Source organism: Notolepis coatsorum (genome assembly GCF_963971535.1).
Source record: "Notolepis coatsorum genome assembly, chromosome: 5".
NCBI classification, from domain to species: Eukaryota; Metazoa; Chordata; class Actinopteri; order Aulopiformes; family Paralepididae; genus Notolepis; species Notolepis coatsorum.
The window spans coordinates 173,175,479-173,193,389 of record NC_140169.1 but is presented as its reverse complement, the minus strand read 5'-3'; the positions used below and the strand labels follow the sequence as shown (position 1 = coordinate 173,193,389).

Below are 17,911 nucleotides of genomic sequence, written 5' to 3'. Positions count from 1 at the left end.
TTGATTGATTGATTGATTGCAAATTTTATTAACAGATTGCAGATGGGTACAGTACAGTAGTACAGCTCAATACACAATTGTTAAGGGGATGCAGACCAGAGAAAGACTTTCGTCTTGTTTACATCAATGGGGGCATTTTCAATTCATCATAACATATATGACATACAGATAGACAGTACTGCTACATCTAGACATTTATGACATACCAGATTTACAAATACAGTACTGTTTGTGATACCAAAAGTACTGTATATACTGAGAGGCGCTATTGTAATGTTGTGTCATCTTGGAACACGCTTCCTCTGCACACGTGTGCAATATAACACAGAGGAAGATGTGGCTATTACAGTACTTCCCATCCCAATGCTAAGAGACTCTTGTCAGCAGGAGCTGTGAGCTAAATGTTAAAATGTCTCTCCCCCTAGGCATTTTGTCCCCAATCTCACCTTTGGCCATCCCATGGTGGAGTGTTTGAGGAAACTGTCGGCCCCGATCCTTTCTTTGGTGAGAAGAAAAACAAATGTACACTAAACAAGTTCACATTGTGTTTTTTCGAAGGGACCAACAGAAAGCTGAAAGAGTCTAGACAAAGGCCGGTGGGGTGAATAAATGAATACACACAAGCTGCTGCTGAAATACAGTATAATATTTCTCTCCAAAGATTCTTTCAAATCGGTAATGGCATCTGATCTTCTGTGTTTTTTGTGTGAAAGCTTGACGAACGCTAAGTGCTGTCTCCTGCCACCACTGGTCCCCAATAAAACACATTACTATCACTGTTAACCTGTCAAGCTGATCTTATTGGCGACCAGTGGTAGCAGCACCAAGCATTCGTAGACAGAAGGATTTGAAAGGACACTTTGGAGAGAAAAGGGTAATTTTATACTGTATTTCAACACCGTTTTATATATAGAGACTATCTAAATCAAATCAAATTTATTTATAAGGCCCGACAACACACGTTAATGTCCCCATGGGCCGTACAGGTCTTCTTTAAACAAGTCAAGAAGAAAACATAACAATAAGTCAAGAACAGAACAAGAACACCATAAGGTCCAAAAAATTTAAGATAAATGCAAATAAATGAAAGAATGCAAGCACTCCCAGACATACCCCACGCGAAGGTAAGGAAAACTCACTAAAACCTAACAATAGGGTGCAACAACACAGGTTCAGACGGACTCAACCAAAAGATGTGTCCTGAATGATCTATCATTTGATCGACAGCTTCTTAGTAAATCATCCTGAATAACCTAACTCGGTGTGTGTTTGGATGATTCAGACATGCACATGATGGTGTCTCGGCCAGAGCAGTGGGTGAGGCCCATGGCTGCTGCTGGAGCCAACCAGTACACCTTCCACCTGGAGGCCACCAGTAACCCTGGAGCCCTCATCAAGGACATCAGAGAGAGCAGCATGAAGGTGAGAGGGAGGGAGGGAGGGAGGCTGGAGGAAGAGGGGGGGAGGGAGGGGAGGGAGGCTGGAGGAAGAGGGGGGGGTGAGGGAGGGAGGCTGCAGGAAGAGAGGGGGATGAAGGAGAGAGAGAGGGAGGGAGGCTGGAGGAAGAGGGGGGGGGGGTGAGGGAGGGAGGGAGGCTGGAGGAAGAGGGGGGGTGAAGGAGAGATGGAGGCTGGAGGAAGAGGGGGGGGGGGTGAAGGAGGGAGGAAGAGGGGAGGAATGAAGGAGAGGGTGGGAGGCTGGAGGAAGAGGGGGGAATGAAAGAGGGAGGCTGGAGGAAGAGGGGGGATGAAGGAGGAGGCTGGAGGAAGAGGGGAGGAATGAAGGAGAGAGGGAGGGAGGCTGGAGGAAGAGGGGAGGAGTGAAGGAGGGAGGCTGGAGGAAGAGGGGAGGAATGAAGGAGAGAGGGAGGGAGGCTGGAGGAAGGGGAGAATGAAGGAGGGAGCTGGAGGAAGAGGGGAGGAATGAGGGAGGGAGGCTGGAGGATGAGGGAGAATGAACAGGGGTGCAGTGGTGGGCATACGCGGTCAAACGACATTTAGGCTACGTCACTGAGGCAGAAGTGCGCGCATCCTATTATTATGCAAAGTCTAGGTGAGAAGTGCCGCCGGGGTGCCTATACGGCGCGACGACACACAAATGACTCGTCGCGCCGTATACCCCGGCACTTATCACCTAGACTGTGTGTGTGTGTGCGCGTGTGTGTGTGTGTGGAGTGTGGGCGTGTGGTTATGTGACAAAAGACCGCCCGTCTCGTCCCCAGCTCCGCCTCATGAAAGAGGAGAGAGACATGTATGCGCGTGCACGTGGCGTTTGGCCTTGGCCATATTACGACTGCACCACTGGGAATGAAGGAGAGAGGGAGGGAGGCTGGAGGAAGAGGAGATGAAGGAGGGAGGCTGGAGGAAGAGAAGGAGAGAGGGAGGGAGGCAGAGTTCGATTCGCAGGAAAAAGATCGACTCAAAGGACCCGTTTTATTGTTATTATTTTAGTAAATGATCATTGGTGTTTTACTAGTGCGTGCCTCTTCAGAACGCATGGCTGTTCGGAATGGACCAATTGCTTGTGTTGCTTGCAGACCATGGAGTTGCATCATAAGATACACCCAACGAATTAACTAGTTGTTGATTGGTTGTCATTAGTTGTAGCCCTATCAGCAATACACCGGCGATACATAATGTTTGTGGTTATAGCGCCACCATGACACAAGAGGCTTATGGCAGGGACTGAGGACTATAACTGACTACAAAGTCAGCGGCCCCTCAATGGGGAGCGACGACGCCTCCCTTGCGGACCAGCTCAACACCTTCTACGCGCGGTTTGGTGCAAACAGTGGCGCTGCTAGCTCAACGGCTAGTGACGTCACTGGTGCGCCGGCTGTTGTGGAGGGGGGGCGGGGACGCTCTCTCATTGACGGTACACAGTGTGAGAAGAGCATTTATGCAGGTGAACACCAGGAAGGCGGCTGGCCCAGATGGAATAACAGGACGCATACTTAAGTCCTGTGCAGGCCAGGAGTCTGAAGCAGGCCAAGGAGGACTATAAGAGGAAGGTGGAGAGGAAGCTGCAGCACAACAACACAGAGAGGTGTGGAGGGGAATGAAAACCATCACCGGCTATAAGCAGGTAAACTGCCAGGCAGAGGGTGATGTGGACAAGGCCAACGAGTTTAACCAATTCTACAACCGGTTGACACGGCAGCCAGGGCTCGCTCTGCCCCTGTTGACCAGGCCACACCAACACCCCCTCCCACCTCTCCAGCTGCAGCTCCTCCCCCTGCACCATCTCCTCCTCACTGCTGCAACCACAACTCTGCAGTTCCGCTCCCTGGCCCACCCCCTGTCACCTAGCCCCCCCCAGTGACCTAGTCCCCCCCCTGTCACCTGCCCCCCCCTGTGTCATCCAGCCCCCCCCCCCCTTGTCACCCAGTGACCTAGTCCCCCCCCCTGTCACCTGCCCCCCCCTGTGTCACCCAGCCCCCCCCCCCCCTGTCCCTCACAGTAGATGAGGTGAGGGCGGAACTTAGGAAACTGCGTCCAGGAAAGGCGGCTGGCCCGGATGGCGTGTGTTCGAGGCTGCTGAAGCTCTGTGCAGACCAACTGGCTGAGCCGCTCCAGAAGCTCTTCAATATGAGCCTGCGGGACATGAGGGTGCCGGTCCTGTGGAAAACTCATGTCCTGTGCCGGTACCCAAAGCTGGGCACCCGGCCGAGCTCAACGACTACAGACCGGTGGCCCTCACGTCACACATCATGAAGACACTGGAGAGGCTGCTTCTACACCATCTGAGGCCACAGACTGAACACGCCATCGGGAGAGCATCGGGGTGGACGACGCGGTCCTCTACATGCTTCATCGGGCCTACTCCTACCTGGATGAGCCGGGGAGTTATGTGAGGATTATGTTTTTTGATTTTTCGAGCGCTTTTAATACTATTCAACCTCCCATACTCAAAGACAAGCTCAGGAAGATGGGGGTGGATCCCTCCTTCACTTCCTGGATCACAGATTACCTGACAGACCAACCACAGTTTGTCAGAATGGGCAACTGTGGCGGTTAGGTGGCCGAGCGGAGATTGCGTTCGTCACCAACCCCGGAGCTGTGAGCTGGATTCGCCTGTTCGAATCCAGCTCACAGCTCCGGGGTTGTCACCAGCTTGGCTGGCCGTCCGCACTAATACAATTGGCTGTATTAGAGGGTGGGAGAAGCTGGCGGGGTGGGTCCGGGTCGTTGTAAACAGCGACTCCTACAGTTCGGTCGGGGCGCCTGCTAAGCGCGGATAGGACTTGAGGGGGATAGTGTGATCCTCCCACACGCTACGCCCTCTCAATGAGAATCCGCGCTGCCAGGTGAAAAGAAGCGGTGATTGGCTGGACGTGTGTCGGAGGAAGCACGTGGTAGCCTCCACTCTCCCAGATGATCTGACTGTGGGGGGTAAGTGCGCAGCGACCAGGAAGGGACTGGGAATTGGCATACGACTAACATTGGGATGGGAGAAAAAATCGGAGGAAAATGGAGGGGGAAAAATATCAAAAAAAAAAAAAAATAATAATGGGCAACTGTGTCTCGGAGACAGTGGTCAGCAGCACTGGGGCTCCACAGGGGACTGTTCTCGCTCCGTTCCTGTTCACCCTCTACACGGCAGACTTCAACTACAACTCTGAGTCTTGCCACGTCCAAAAATACTCGGACGACACAGCGATTGTGGCGTGTGTGAGGAAGGGACAGGAGGGAGAGTACAGGGACCAGGTGGGAGCCTTCAGCGACTGGAGCGAACGGAACGGCCTTCTCCTGAACGCAAAAAAGACCAAGGAGATGGTACTGGATTTCCGCAGGTCGAAACCACCTCTGCAACCAGTCAGCATACGAGGAAACAACATTGCGACGGTGCAGACATACAAATATTTAGGCGTGCACCTGGACGATAAGCTGGCCTGGGCTGCTAACGCGGAAGCGCTTTACAAGAAAGGACAGAGCAGGCTGTTCTTCCTTAGGAGGCTCAGGTCTTTTAATGTGTGTGGGGAAATGTTGTTTATGTTTTATCAGGCAGTGGTGTCAAGTGTGCTCCTCTATGCCGCTGTCTGTTGGGGTGGTAATACCACGGCCAGGGATACCAGACGGCTGGATAAGCTGGTCAAGAAGGCTGGCTCAGTGGTAGGGAGGAGACTGGACCCACTGGGGACCGTGGTGGAGAGCCGCACTCAGAGCAAGCTGCTGGCCATCATGGGCAATACCAACCACCCTCTCCACCACACCCTGGTGGGGCAGAGCAGCAGTCGCAGCGGACGGCTCATCTCCCTGCACTCACGGACTGAGCGGCACAGGAGATCCTTTGTCCCCACAGCCATCAGACTGTACAACAGCGTATTATAGTGCGGGGGACCTTACCTCTGACCCACACACCTGTTTTTACCTGTTTTTTTACACCTGTTTTTACATCTGTTTTTACACCTGTTTTTATACACCTGCTTTTATCTAATCACGCTCATATTTAATATTGATGGGTATGATTTAATTGAATTTTATCATGTACTTATTTTTAACTCATGATGCAGACATAACGTGCAATAACTGTATGGGAACGGTCAATGTCTGTATACTATGTGAGCTGCGAGATACCCTGAATTTCCCCAAGGGGATTAATAAAGTATCTATCTATCTATCTATCTATCTATCTATCTATCTATCTATCTATCTATCTATCTATCTATCTATCTATCTATCTATCTATCTATCTATCTATCTATCTATCTATCTATCTATCTATCTATCTATCTATCTATCTCTCTCTCTCTCTCTCTCTCTCTCTCTCTCTCTCTCTCTCTCTCTCTCTCTCTCTCTCTCTCTCTCTCTCTCTCTCTCTCTCTCTCTCTCTCTCTCTCTCTCTCTCTCTCTATCTCTCAATGACTACAGACCGGTGGCACTCACCTCTGTGGCCATGAAATGTTTCGAGAGGTTGGTCAAGGATCACATTTGTGCCTCCCTCCCCAGAGATATGGACCCTATGCAATTTGCATACAGGCCAAACAGGTCCACTGACGATGCGGTCTCCCAAGTACTGCACAGCACCCTCTCTCACCTGGACCGTCAGAAGGGGGGCTATGTGAGACTGTTGTTCATTGACTACAGCTCAGCGTTCAACACCATAGTCCCCACCAGACTGGTGGACAAGCTGATCGAGCTGGGTCTGAGCTCCGCTCTGAGCGCCTGGATACTGGACTTTCTGAGTGAAAAACCCCAGGCGGTCAGGGTGGGGGGTCAGACCTCCAACACCATCACCCTGAGCATTGAGTCCCCCCAGGGCTGTGTTCTGAGCCCCCTGCTGTACTCACTATACACACACGACTGTGTGGCCAAGTTCAGCTCCAACTCCATAGTGAAGTTTGCAGACGACACGGTGGTGGTGGGGCTGATCTCGGACAACGACGAGAAGGCCTACCGGGAGGAGGTTGAGGTACTGGAACGCTGGTGCCAGGACAACAGCCTGCTCCTGAACATTGGTAAAACCAAGGAGCTGATTGTGGATTATAGGAGAGGACAGCAGGAGACACACACACCACTGAGGATAAACGGGCCACCGTGGACAGGGTGAGCAGCTTCATGTACCTGGGGGTCCACATCTCAGAGGATCTGACATGGTCAACACACATAGACACAGTCGTAAAAAAAAGGCGAAGCAGCGCCTCTACCACCTGAGACAGTTAAGGAAGTTCAGAGAATCGGGGAAGATACTCCAGTCCTTCTACGCCGGAGCTGTAGAGAGCATCTTGACTGGAAACATCACTGCCTGGTATGGAAACAGCACGGTACAGGACAAGAAGGCCCTACAGAGTGGTGCGCTCTGCCGAGCGTACCACGGGTATTGCACTACCTCCCCTGCAGGCTCTATACAACAAGAGGTGCAAATCCAGAGCCTGCAGAATAATGAAAGACCCTCACCACCCCAATAACAGCCTGTTCCAGCTGCTGAGGTCAGGCAGACGCCTGCAAACACCAGCTACTAGGACAGAGAGGCTTCGGCTCAGCTTCTTCCCCCAGGCCATCAGAGCCTTGAACAATGAACACTGAGGGTCACAGAACACTGAACTCTCCACACACAAGCACACATTAGCACACACACGACACGCACGCTGTGCACGCTCGCACACTAGCAGCCACTTTAACATGAGAAAGCACTCACTCATGCTGCACACGCCCACACTTATGTAGGGATGGGAATTGATAGGATTTTATCGATACGATTCCATTATCGATTCTGCTTATCGATTCGATTCTTTATCGATTCTCTTATCGATACCTGATCAATTTATAATTTAAATAAATAAATTGGAAATGCAACAGAACTAAGCTGGTTAGAATAACAACATGCAACTTGACATTTCTGATTGTCATTTATTGTTGAGCCCCCATGTCAGGGGCGACAGTGGCTCGGGAGGTAGAGCAGTCGTCTGGCAATCCGGAGGTTCCCGGTTCGATTCCCGCTCCTCCCGGGCAGCGTGTCGATGTGTCCTTGAGCAAGACACTTAACCCCTAACTGCTCCCGATGAGCAGGTTGGCACCTTGCATGGTTGCCTGCGCCGTCGTTGTGTGAATGTGTGAGTGATTGGGTAAAATGTAAGGAACAAATTGTAAAGCGCTTTGGATAAAAGCGCTATATAAAAAAGCAGCCATTTACCATGTCAGAAAAATACAAAAACTGTAAAAAATAAAACATTAACTATAGCCTACACTTAAATAAAATAATGTATTTGAGATTCTCATAAAATGTATTTATTTTTTTATTCTTAAACTAATTTAATCTATTGAATAACAGTCGTTATTCCTCTGACTTCTGTCTCACACACACACACACACACACAGACACACAGAGCTCCCTCCCTGGGCCCCTGTCCTGTAGGTATTGGCTTGTGTTGCTACACGGACACATTTGTATGTTGCACCATGGTACTTCCTGTCTGACGGACTCAGAGTAGAGACTTAGTAAATAAACAATCCGGCTCTTATTATATGTGAACTAAAGAGTACAAGGTTTACACAACAGTCCCCACCCGCTGTTTTATTGTATTTGTACCTGTACTATCCGCTGTCAGCTGTTTATCTCTCTTTGTGAGCTTGATTAAATAGCGTTAGCTAGCGATAGCTCCGCGGCTAATTTTAGCTCACCCTAAACTAAATCAATGACTATGTTCTAAAGCATTCAAGTAGTTTTCACTGCACATAGAAGTAGCCAAACAGCGGGAGCATATTACCAAAACCCAGGCAATTTCGAGCCCTTAATGAATCAAATAGAGTCTGCCATGGCTACATGCTAACGCTAACATTATTACGCAACTAGGAAAAACCTGGCAGCGATAAGGGAATCGAAAGTCACAGGAGCCACACGGTTCTAGGCATCGGCCAATTAGGAACCGGTTCCCAACCGGAACCGGTTTTCGATTCCCATCCCTACACTTATGGCCACAAAGGAAAGGTCACTTTAAAAATAGTATAGTAACAGTGTATTGCACTACCAAGGGACCTAGCATGTCCTTCATGCTCTGTAAATAACTATGTACAAATACCGTGATGTCCCACTATGTTACCTGTTTATTGCACAATGTTGTTTATTGTTTATTGGATTTCATTATATGTTGTACTACTGTATTGCACATCGTTGCGGGCAAGACCACCCGCATTTCATTGTATACTTGTATGCCGTGACAAATAAAACTCTTGACTTGACTTGACCATCAGGCCAAATGGCAACAAATTCGACACTGCACTCCCCTCGGTCCTCAGCCATACACCCACTGAGTCGATTGGATGAGTGGTTCTCGAGACATACGAAGGACAGACGCACACTATAGCGCCACCATCTGGCCAAATTGCACCATTATATTCTACACTGCACTAAGGCTGAGCCCGAACCCTGTTTTTAGGGTTCGAACGTTCGCCAGGGTTTATCGAACGAACGTTCGAACGTTCGTTTTTTGTAATTTTTTTAATAAATTTTTTTTTTATTACATTTTTTTTTTTTGTATTATAGATCGTACGGAGGGCGGCATTGCATAATCTATTGGTGAAAAAACATGTTGTTTACAGTGGTGGCTGTTCATGTAAACATGTAATTAAACAAAGCACTCAGAAGAAAATAAACAAGCTACTGAGTACTGCATAAAGTTCCTACTTATGATAATGATAAACAATAGCCCTTGCACACCGCAGTCACATACGGGGCTAGATAAACAAATGCATTCGTTTTGTGGCATTAGCGTTATATAGTTAGTAAGTTAGTGTTACACGTTCAATAACAGGTATTCACTCTTGGTCGACGGGAAGGAGAGGCGCGCGCCTCGACTCCTTCCACCGTCTGCCTCGGAACGGGGGACGACAGAGAGACACCGGCGGGGTGCCGCCGGGCTCCCAACACGCCTGCCGCCTGTCCGCCCTCGGCCAGAGTTGTTTACAACGCAACCACCTCCCGCCATGAAGCTCGCGCTCCGTGGCCGAAAAAGGATGGTATTCATTAATGATCCTTCCTCGGCGGGGAGCTACGGAGTCTGTTCACTCTGTTGTGCTTCTCGGTCTCGCAAGCAGATAAATGTATTGCCGGAAGTAAAAAAAAAAAAACGCTTGCCGATTGGTGGTAACAGCAGAGGCGGGTGCAAGCGGTGTGACGTAATTGGCAGAATCGCCTGTCAATCAAAATGGTTCTATTGCATTGGTTGAGACAATAGCATCCAGCTACAGCCCGGCAGAGACCACACTGGTTGAGCCGAGCGCACTCGGGGGACGCGCCGCTTCACATCGCCTCAACGTCGCGCGCCTGCTTTTTATTTTTTTTTCACCGAACGTTCGGGCTCAGCCTTACACTGCACTCATCTGGGTCCTCAGCAATACACCTGCTGAGCATGAAGCCGATCGGATGAACGATTCTTGAGATATGCGAAGGCAGACGTACTAGGACTGTCAATAAATATTCGATAGTCTAATTAATAACCGACTTGTAAAAAAATTAAGAAAATATTATATAAAAAAAAACATACATTAGATAGTGGGGGAAAATACAGCCCCCGGCTGTCTTCCTCTTAATAGCTGTTTGCATCCATCTACAATGTATACAGTATGTACCTTGTATGCTTGTAATTATGTGGACATGAATAAATCATTTATTTATATATGTGTTTTAGGTTGGCTTGGCTATAAAGCCTGGTACCACAGTGGAGGAGCTCGGTCCCTGGGCAAACCAGATCGACATGGCCCTGGTCATGACTGTAGAACCTGGCTTTGGAGGACAGAAGTTCATGGATGACATGATGCCCAAGGTATCCAAGACTGCCCTTACTGAGTCCATTAGTCAATGAATCACTCAGTTTGGTCCTAGCTTTGATATTAATTTTTTTTTATCCTTGTTTTGTGCTGAATGAGTTATTTCCAGAAAACCAATTAAGTCAACTAAAGTCCTGTGACTAATAGGTCGACCAAGAATGTCTTTAGTTGAGTACAGACCTAGAAATATCTTACTCTTGATTTCTGCTGGGTGATATAGGTCAGTTCAACAGTAATTGTTAATCAACCTAGTTAAATAGTTAGTTGGCATGTGCGTTAATTAGGTAGTTAGATAGTTACTTAGTTAGAATAAGTTGTTGCTTTCTCAGGAACATCTTGCCCAGGGACTGCAGTTGAAAATAGCAGGTTAAAATTGTCACATTTACAGAAATGTTAATTAATGTGCATTTTCTTTTCTTTTGGTGGTAGGGCATACCATTTATTTAATTTTGTATACAAAAATTGGGCCTTTTAACACTTTAATCACCGAAGACGCTGGGCAGCGTCTTTCCCCGCCATGCTTATTCTGCCGAAGACGCTGGACAGCGTCTTTGATATCAATATTTCAAAAATCTGTGATCGAAATCATATTTCTCCCCCGGAGACATGATATGTACTGTTGAGCCCCTCTCAACTCTCCAACGGTTCAAGAGCGCCATCTGGTGGCCGATCGGCGGATCGCCAGGGCGGAAACAGGAAATTAAAGCTGGTGCTCATTTCAATTCGGTCCGATCACTCGGTAATAGTCTCAGGACTCGAGCTGATCACAACGGAGAGCAATCCGTTACCATGCATTAAAGCATTCCGTCTCCAGACGGATTTCCGTCTTTTTTATTTTTTTTTTCGTCAATTTGATTTGGAGTCTGACGGAATTGGCTACCTGGTATTATGATTTGTAGATGCGTAGGGCATTTTGACCATTCTAACCAATCAAACGAGCTAGACGCACACACGCTGCTCACAGTGCCCTCCCCCTCACAGACCTGTCTTCTTGTCACAGACCCGTATCATTTGCACCGAAGATAGCAAGCGTGCAGGTCCTCTTTTAACACCACTGAAGCATTAAACAATGGCCCAGTAAACTATTCACTTTAGTTTACTACACGAGGCGTTCTCTAACGTTATCTAGCTGATAGCTCAAAGTCATAACATAATTGAAATTCGTTTTTGAAGCTGTGGCTAACGTTAGCTAGCTACCGTTCTTCGGGTGGCTAACGGTTAGCTACCTAGCAACTGTAGCTTGCTAATACGCACTGTCCTGGCTGGCTAACTTTTATTTCACAATGGAGTATAGCTAACTAACTGTACAAATCGATGTGATTGTCTGAGACTGTATTTTGGCTGCCTGGCTGTTGTGGATTTGGGTAGCCAGCTAGCAGCTAACATCAACTCAATGTCAACACTATGTTGACACTCTGAGCGAGTTTGCCGACAGCAATGTAACAAACAATATGGTCCGTGCGGAACCATTATCCCCAACACATAGTTATTAGCTAACGTCAGCATAATAACGATAATGGAAGGAGTAAGCCGGCCACTAAAAAGAAAACACACGCAGTGTTCTCAGACGAAAAGGATGAGCGGCACCACTCAACAAAAGAAAGTTTCGAGAGGATGGAAGTTTGAAGATAGCAGTGTTTCAAGAGACTGGCTAGGCTACAGTATGATGCGGGGGCTGTAGACGGTGGTGAGTTGTTAACTTGTTCAGTGTTCCGCAACTATGTCAAAAAGAAAAACAGAAACAACACATTTGTCATTGTCGTGTTACTTCACAGTACAAATATGTGAGTCCTCTGCTGTGGTTGTGAGTATCCTTTATTAGCTTAACTCCGTAGCAACATCACACAGGTGTATCTGTAGACGGTCTCCTATTCTCTCCCCACCGTATGTATCTTATTTCTCCCACCCACCCTAATGTACAGTCTCCTCCCCATCATAATGTATATAATCTCTGTTAGGATCTATGGGTAACAGTACTGTGTATATTTGCATATCGTATATGTCACAAATGTAACATTACTATATACCTGTCCTGTAGTATGTCATGTATGTCCCTATGCCATAAATGTTGTGCATGTCATAAATGTCACTATGAATTGAAAATGGGGGACCCTGATGTAAACAAGACAAACGTCTTTCTCTGGTCTGCATCCCCTTAACAATTGTGTGTATTGAGCCGTACTGTATTGTACCCATTCTGAAATCTGTTAAATATTGATTGATTGTTATAACATATTGCAGAATCGGTACAATACAGTACATCTCAATACACACAATTGTTAAGGGGTTGCAGTTGCAGACCAGAGAAAGACTTTCCTCTTGTTTACATCAGGGTCCCCCATTTTCAATTCATCATAACATATATGACATACTTGACATACAGATAGATAATACTGCTACATCTATACATTTATGACATACCAGATTTACAAATACAGTATTGTTTGTGATACAATAAGAGTCTAAAAAAGAGAGTATATACATTTGACGAAGAAACTGTACATTGGAGGAGGTTGGGTGGAGGGGGGGGGTGTCTGTACATTGGAGGTGGTTTGGGGGGGGGGGGGGGGGGTGTAACTGTACATTGGATTATCGACGAAACCGAAACAAGTAGGCTCCCTTAAAACTTCAACGCTATTAAAAAGAAATACAGTGGAGGTTAAATAAGAATATGACTTGGCCTGAAAAAAAGTTCAGTCAGGAGATTTTTTTTTGCTTTAATCCCTGCGTTACCAATAACTCGATAAACAACATGATTTGGACGTATATACTATTATACAACCTGGAAATGGATCGGATATTTCTACATCCCATAATAGGAATATTTCAGTTCCACGCTCATCGTCCAACGGCGCGAGGAAGATACGGTAAGATCCAGCGTTATTTTTCAACGCGTTCGATACTAACTGCTCTAATGATCATATCACCCACACTAGATGAATGATATAACGTTGGCCACGGAATTATAAACGACCCCCCGCCCATCCGGTCAACATCAGATCATACTTAGTAACTCCTAGAAGCACGTCCAGTTGAAATTTTTTATCTCGCACAGATTCCTATCAAACTGTATTTCATCATCAATATAATGCATTTGGGGCTATAAATCAACTTCTGGAGAAAGCTGCAGAAAACGATAAAAACATACTTATACTTTAGACCGTATTTTAGTATGAATATGTGAATGAAAAAGTATAACGTTGCTACACCCTGAACAATAGATATAGGACGTTGAATGGGCCATAGTAATGTCAATTTAGCAATACAATTTAAAAAGTTATAGCCCTGCAAAGAAGGGGAACTTCTCCATGTTAAATAGGGCTGGCGAGGGATGGTAAATTATGAATTTAACCCTGGCGATCAAAGTGTTAATAATCACAGTTTCAAACCTTCGGTCAGCTTTCATTCTGTGTTTCATTTTCTCAAAAAGCATTATTTATACATTTACATTTAGTCATTTAGCTGAAAGCGACTTACAAGTTCTGTACGACAAGTCATCAGGAAGGGCACAACTCAGCTGAGTAACAATGTTCATCAAAGTGTTGAGTGCTACAGTGTAGGTTAGTTTATTAGGGGGATCTATTCATGTCACACTTAACCTCTTAAGTCCGATCGGCCCGGTACCAGTACAAGATTTATTTCATGTCATAAATATATCAATACAGTCCGTATTAAGTAATGTTGCATTTCTTTTTCAAATGTAGCCAAGAGTAAAGACCCTAACGCTATCAAAACAGCAGTGAAAGTGTATATTTTCACCACTACGTTTATTTAGCAATGATTTTAAGTGTTTCGAAATATGAGTTTATAAAAATCTCCGGAAACCGGATGAGTTAGACGCGAGGACATGACGCCGTCATGTAATTGTTGTAGACCTGTGGAGACCCAGGGCTTTCGATGGACGTCGAAATTTCATAAAACTAGTACACTACCCAGCTCACACCAGCCGCAGTCAAAGCTGCAGCTGCTTGACGTGAAAAATAATATATTTTTACGTTAAAATTGTGATTATATCTCACGAACAGACCTAAACGTTATTGCCATAAAATACAACGTATATTGTTTCTTTACCTTTCTGTGAACGTCTAGGGGGGGAAAACGTGTTGGAATCGGGTACAAAAATGGCAGAGCTATGGACATACAAAAGTAACTATACTTACAGTAGATTTTATTCACGGTCTTTGCTGCCCTGTAACGGGCGCCTGGTGGTACTAAATCCAGATAATCTTTTGGGCCGATCGATGGATGTATGACTTGGCCATAATAAGATAATTTATAGGCCTGATATTCTATATTCATATTTCAAATAGCATGTGTCCGGATTGCAAAATTCACTACTGCATCTACAAAAGCCCCTGTAAATCATCTGCCCTTTGTTCATTTGCTTAGATTTTTTGTACACTTGATCTCAAGAAGGTGCTGAATGAGCTCAGTGGCAATTCCACTTTTGGTCAATGTTACATCATGGTGTTATTCACCGTCAAAGATAAATAAAAAAAATAATAATTCCCTAAATACCAAGAACATGCAAATGGACCTTGTAGAAGTGGGGCACTCTTCCATTTACTTGGGTATGTACTTTTAGGCGAAATGTCTGAAAATATGGCTAGGGCTTAACCTTTTCACTGCCACACGACAGAAGGTTAACCCTTTCACTGCCACATGACAGAAGGTTAGCCCTTTACTATCACACAACCGTGGAGCTAATGATGGAGCATCGCCGTCGGTTGTGTGATAGTAAAGGGCTAACCTTCTGTATTGTCAGTCACAGTGAAAGGGTTAACCGGCTGTCGTGTGGCAGTGAAAGGGTTAAGAGGTTAATGTAATTTGTTTTAAAACGTGCTTCAGGTGAGCTGGCTGCGGAGCCAGTTCCCTTCCCTGGACATCCAGGTAGACGGAGGAGTCGGACCAGACACCATCCACAGATGTGCTGAGGTGAGGAAGAACTGCAGACGTGCATAGTCTAGGGATGGGCATGAGTTAATGTTTTCCCAGATTGAGTTACCTGCATGAATTACTTGAGTAGTGCTCGAGTACTTGTTTAGGGAAATAATTGTTCTTCTTAATGAGCATGACAGCAGCAATAACGATGCACAGCATTATGCTTAATGCCTATTGTCAGTCAAAACTGTTACCATTTGTAATAATAATTACATTACCTCCACTCTGCAGCAGGTCTCTCCATTCATGGAACGGCATATTTCTTGAGAAAATAGTGTTTGTGTCCATATCGATAGTCTATGAACGCTACGCAAAGTGGGCAACATGTTGTTGTTGGCACAATTTTGAAATGCACAAACACGAACCGCTGTTTTTAATCTTTTAGATAACACTAAGCTAGCTGTATTGGCAACGCAACAAACCTTATGCAGTAATATAAGCGTACTATCCATCTTCACAGCTTCCACTGCAACCACTCATGCCTTGCAGGATTTCAGAGCGAGATTTATGTTTCAGTGGCAAAAACAAGCACTTTTGGTGGACGTATTTAGTGGTAACCAAATATATATATTATATATATATATATATATATTTTTTTTAAATCCCCTCAAAACCCACTTGAACCGGCGAGTACTTGAGTAATGTATTACTCACGCCCAGCCATAATACAGCAGGATTATGCAGTTAGCCGGATAACCTCAAAATAATATCATTGAATAATTTCAGATATTTTGTTAATAATTTACAATTTGTCAACACATTAGGGATCACATTCCATTAGGTCTGAACCCAAATGCTTCAATCACTGCCATGGTAATGAATGTCAAAATCACTATTTGAATGCTTTATTTTCTTTTGTTTTTGGTTGCGTTACATTCAATGAACATTCATTTTGAGAATCGGTTCTTCTCAGACAACGACATGCAAACGTTCTACAAATCTACAACACAGCTCTCATCCACCCACTACATTGAAACCATAGTGTGGGAAGAATGAAGCTTCGATTATTCAATGATAATATTTACTGCTGAAGCTTCAAAGCCCAAAAAGTGGTAATCGGGAGGACAGCCCTACTTTTACACATTAAAATTCCCCAAAGAAAAAACGCTCTAATCCGTTTTGGTGAGATGCCCAGGGCATGAAACTGAACCAGCCACAGTGCCGCGTGGATTTCACTATCCAATTAAATCGGTTAGCTGCCAAGTGATTTTTAGAAACCGAGTGCTGTAAGAAAGGAAGGCTTCCTGCCAAAGTAGCTTGTAGAACTGACAGACTTAACCTGCCACAGTCAGAACCAGGCAGCATTTGGCTGGTCTTATTTCCTAATAAGAAGATAGGTCATCGCACGTCAAAGTCTTTTTGGGATGCTGGTATTGGCAGCAAGATTCAAATGGGAGGAACTATGGCACACTCAAATGTAGCTCCTGTTGAAAACATTGGTGAATAAAATAACCAAAATGGAGCTACATTGAGTGGCATTTCCTCCCTATTTGGTGTTATTTTCAAACCATGATTCTGATCCTATGCCACCTGTTGTATGTGCTGCAGGCCGGGGCCAACATGATCGTATCGGGCAGCGCTGTGATTGGCAGTGACGACCCCCGCTCTGTCATCGCTCTCCTGCGCACCGCCGTCTCAGAGGCCATCCAGAAGCGCTCGCTCGACCGCTGAGGGTTCTTCTCCCAGGACGTCCCCATGGCAACGCCCCCCCCATACCAGCCCGTCTCTTTGCAGCGCACCACAGCAGCCAGTGTGGTGGATGGTCTCTATGGACATTTCTCTCTGTGGGTTTAGAGGGCGGGGCCCAGGAAGGGGGACCTTGTCAGAGGTATGACCTGGGGTCCAAACCCACATCACTCTTGATCCAATGAAACTGGGCCCTGGACCGCCAGAACCCCCCCCCCCCCCCCCTGTGACTATCAAACATCAACCTGGCTTGTCTGGATCACTAACTCAAACCAAGCTGTTGACTCACAGTAAGCCTCGGCCTGAGACAAAGGAGCAGATGGATCACACATGTTGACCCTGGCTCTACATGTTGACCCTGGCTCTACATGTTTAACCTGGCTCTACATGTTTAACCTGGCTCTACATGTTGACCCTGGCTCTACATGTTCTGGCTCTACATGTTGACCCTGGCTCTACATGTTTAACCTGGCTCTACATGTTTAACCTGACTCTACATGTTTAACCTGGCTCTACATGTTTAACCTGGCTCTATATGTTTAACCTGACTCTACATGTTTAACCTGGCTCTACATGTTGACCCTGGCTCTACATGTTGACCCTGGCTCTACATGTTGACCCTGGCTCTACATGTTGACCCTGGCTCTACATGTTTAACCTGGCTCTACATGTTTAACCTGGCTCTACATGTTTAACCTGACTCTACATGTTTAACCTGGCTCTACATGTTTAACCTGACTCTACATGTTTAACCTGGCTCTACATGTTTAACCTGGCTCTACATGTTTAACCTGGCTCTACATGTTTAACCTGGCTCTACATGTTGACCCTGGCTCTACATGTTTAACCTGGCTCTACATGTTGACCCTGGCTCTACATGTTTAACCTGGCTCTACATGTTGACCCTGGCTCTACATGTTTAACCTGGCTCTACATGTTTAACCTGTCTCTACAAGTATGTTGACCATTCATTCATTCATTCATTCATTCATTCATTCATTCATTCATACTACATGTTA

The 17,911-nt window shown here is 46.0% G+C and overlaps 1 protein-coding gene across 1 annotated transcript in view; it reads left to right on the top strand.

Moving 5' to 3' along the window:
• rpe (ribulose-5-phosphate-3-epimerase) overlaps nt 1-17,604 on the top strand; it is a 25,238-nt gene extending 7,634 nt beyond the window's left edge. Inside the window, exons 4-6 of the mRNA XM_084314587.1 lie at nt 10,127-10,261; nt 15,114-15,200; nt 16,755-17,604. Coding sequence (XP_084170713.1) covers nt 10,127-10,261; nt 15,114-15,200; nt 16,755-16,877 — 345 coding nt within the window. The 3' untranslated portion in view covers nt 16,878-17,604. The remainder of the gene's footprint in view (nt 1-10,126; nt 10,262-15,113; nt 15,201-16,754) is intronic.
• The last annotated feature ends 307 nt before the right edge of the window (nt 17,605-17,911 follow it).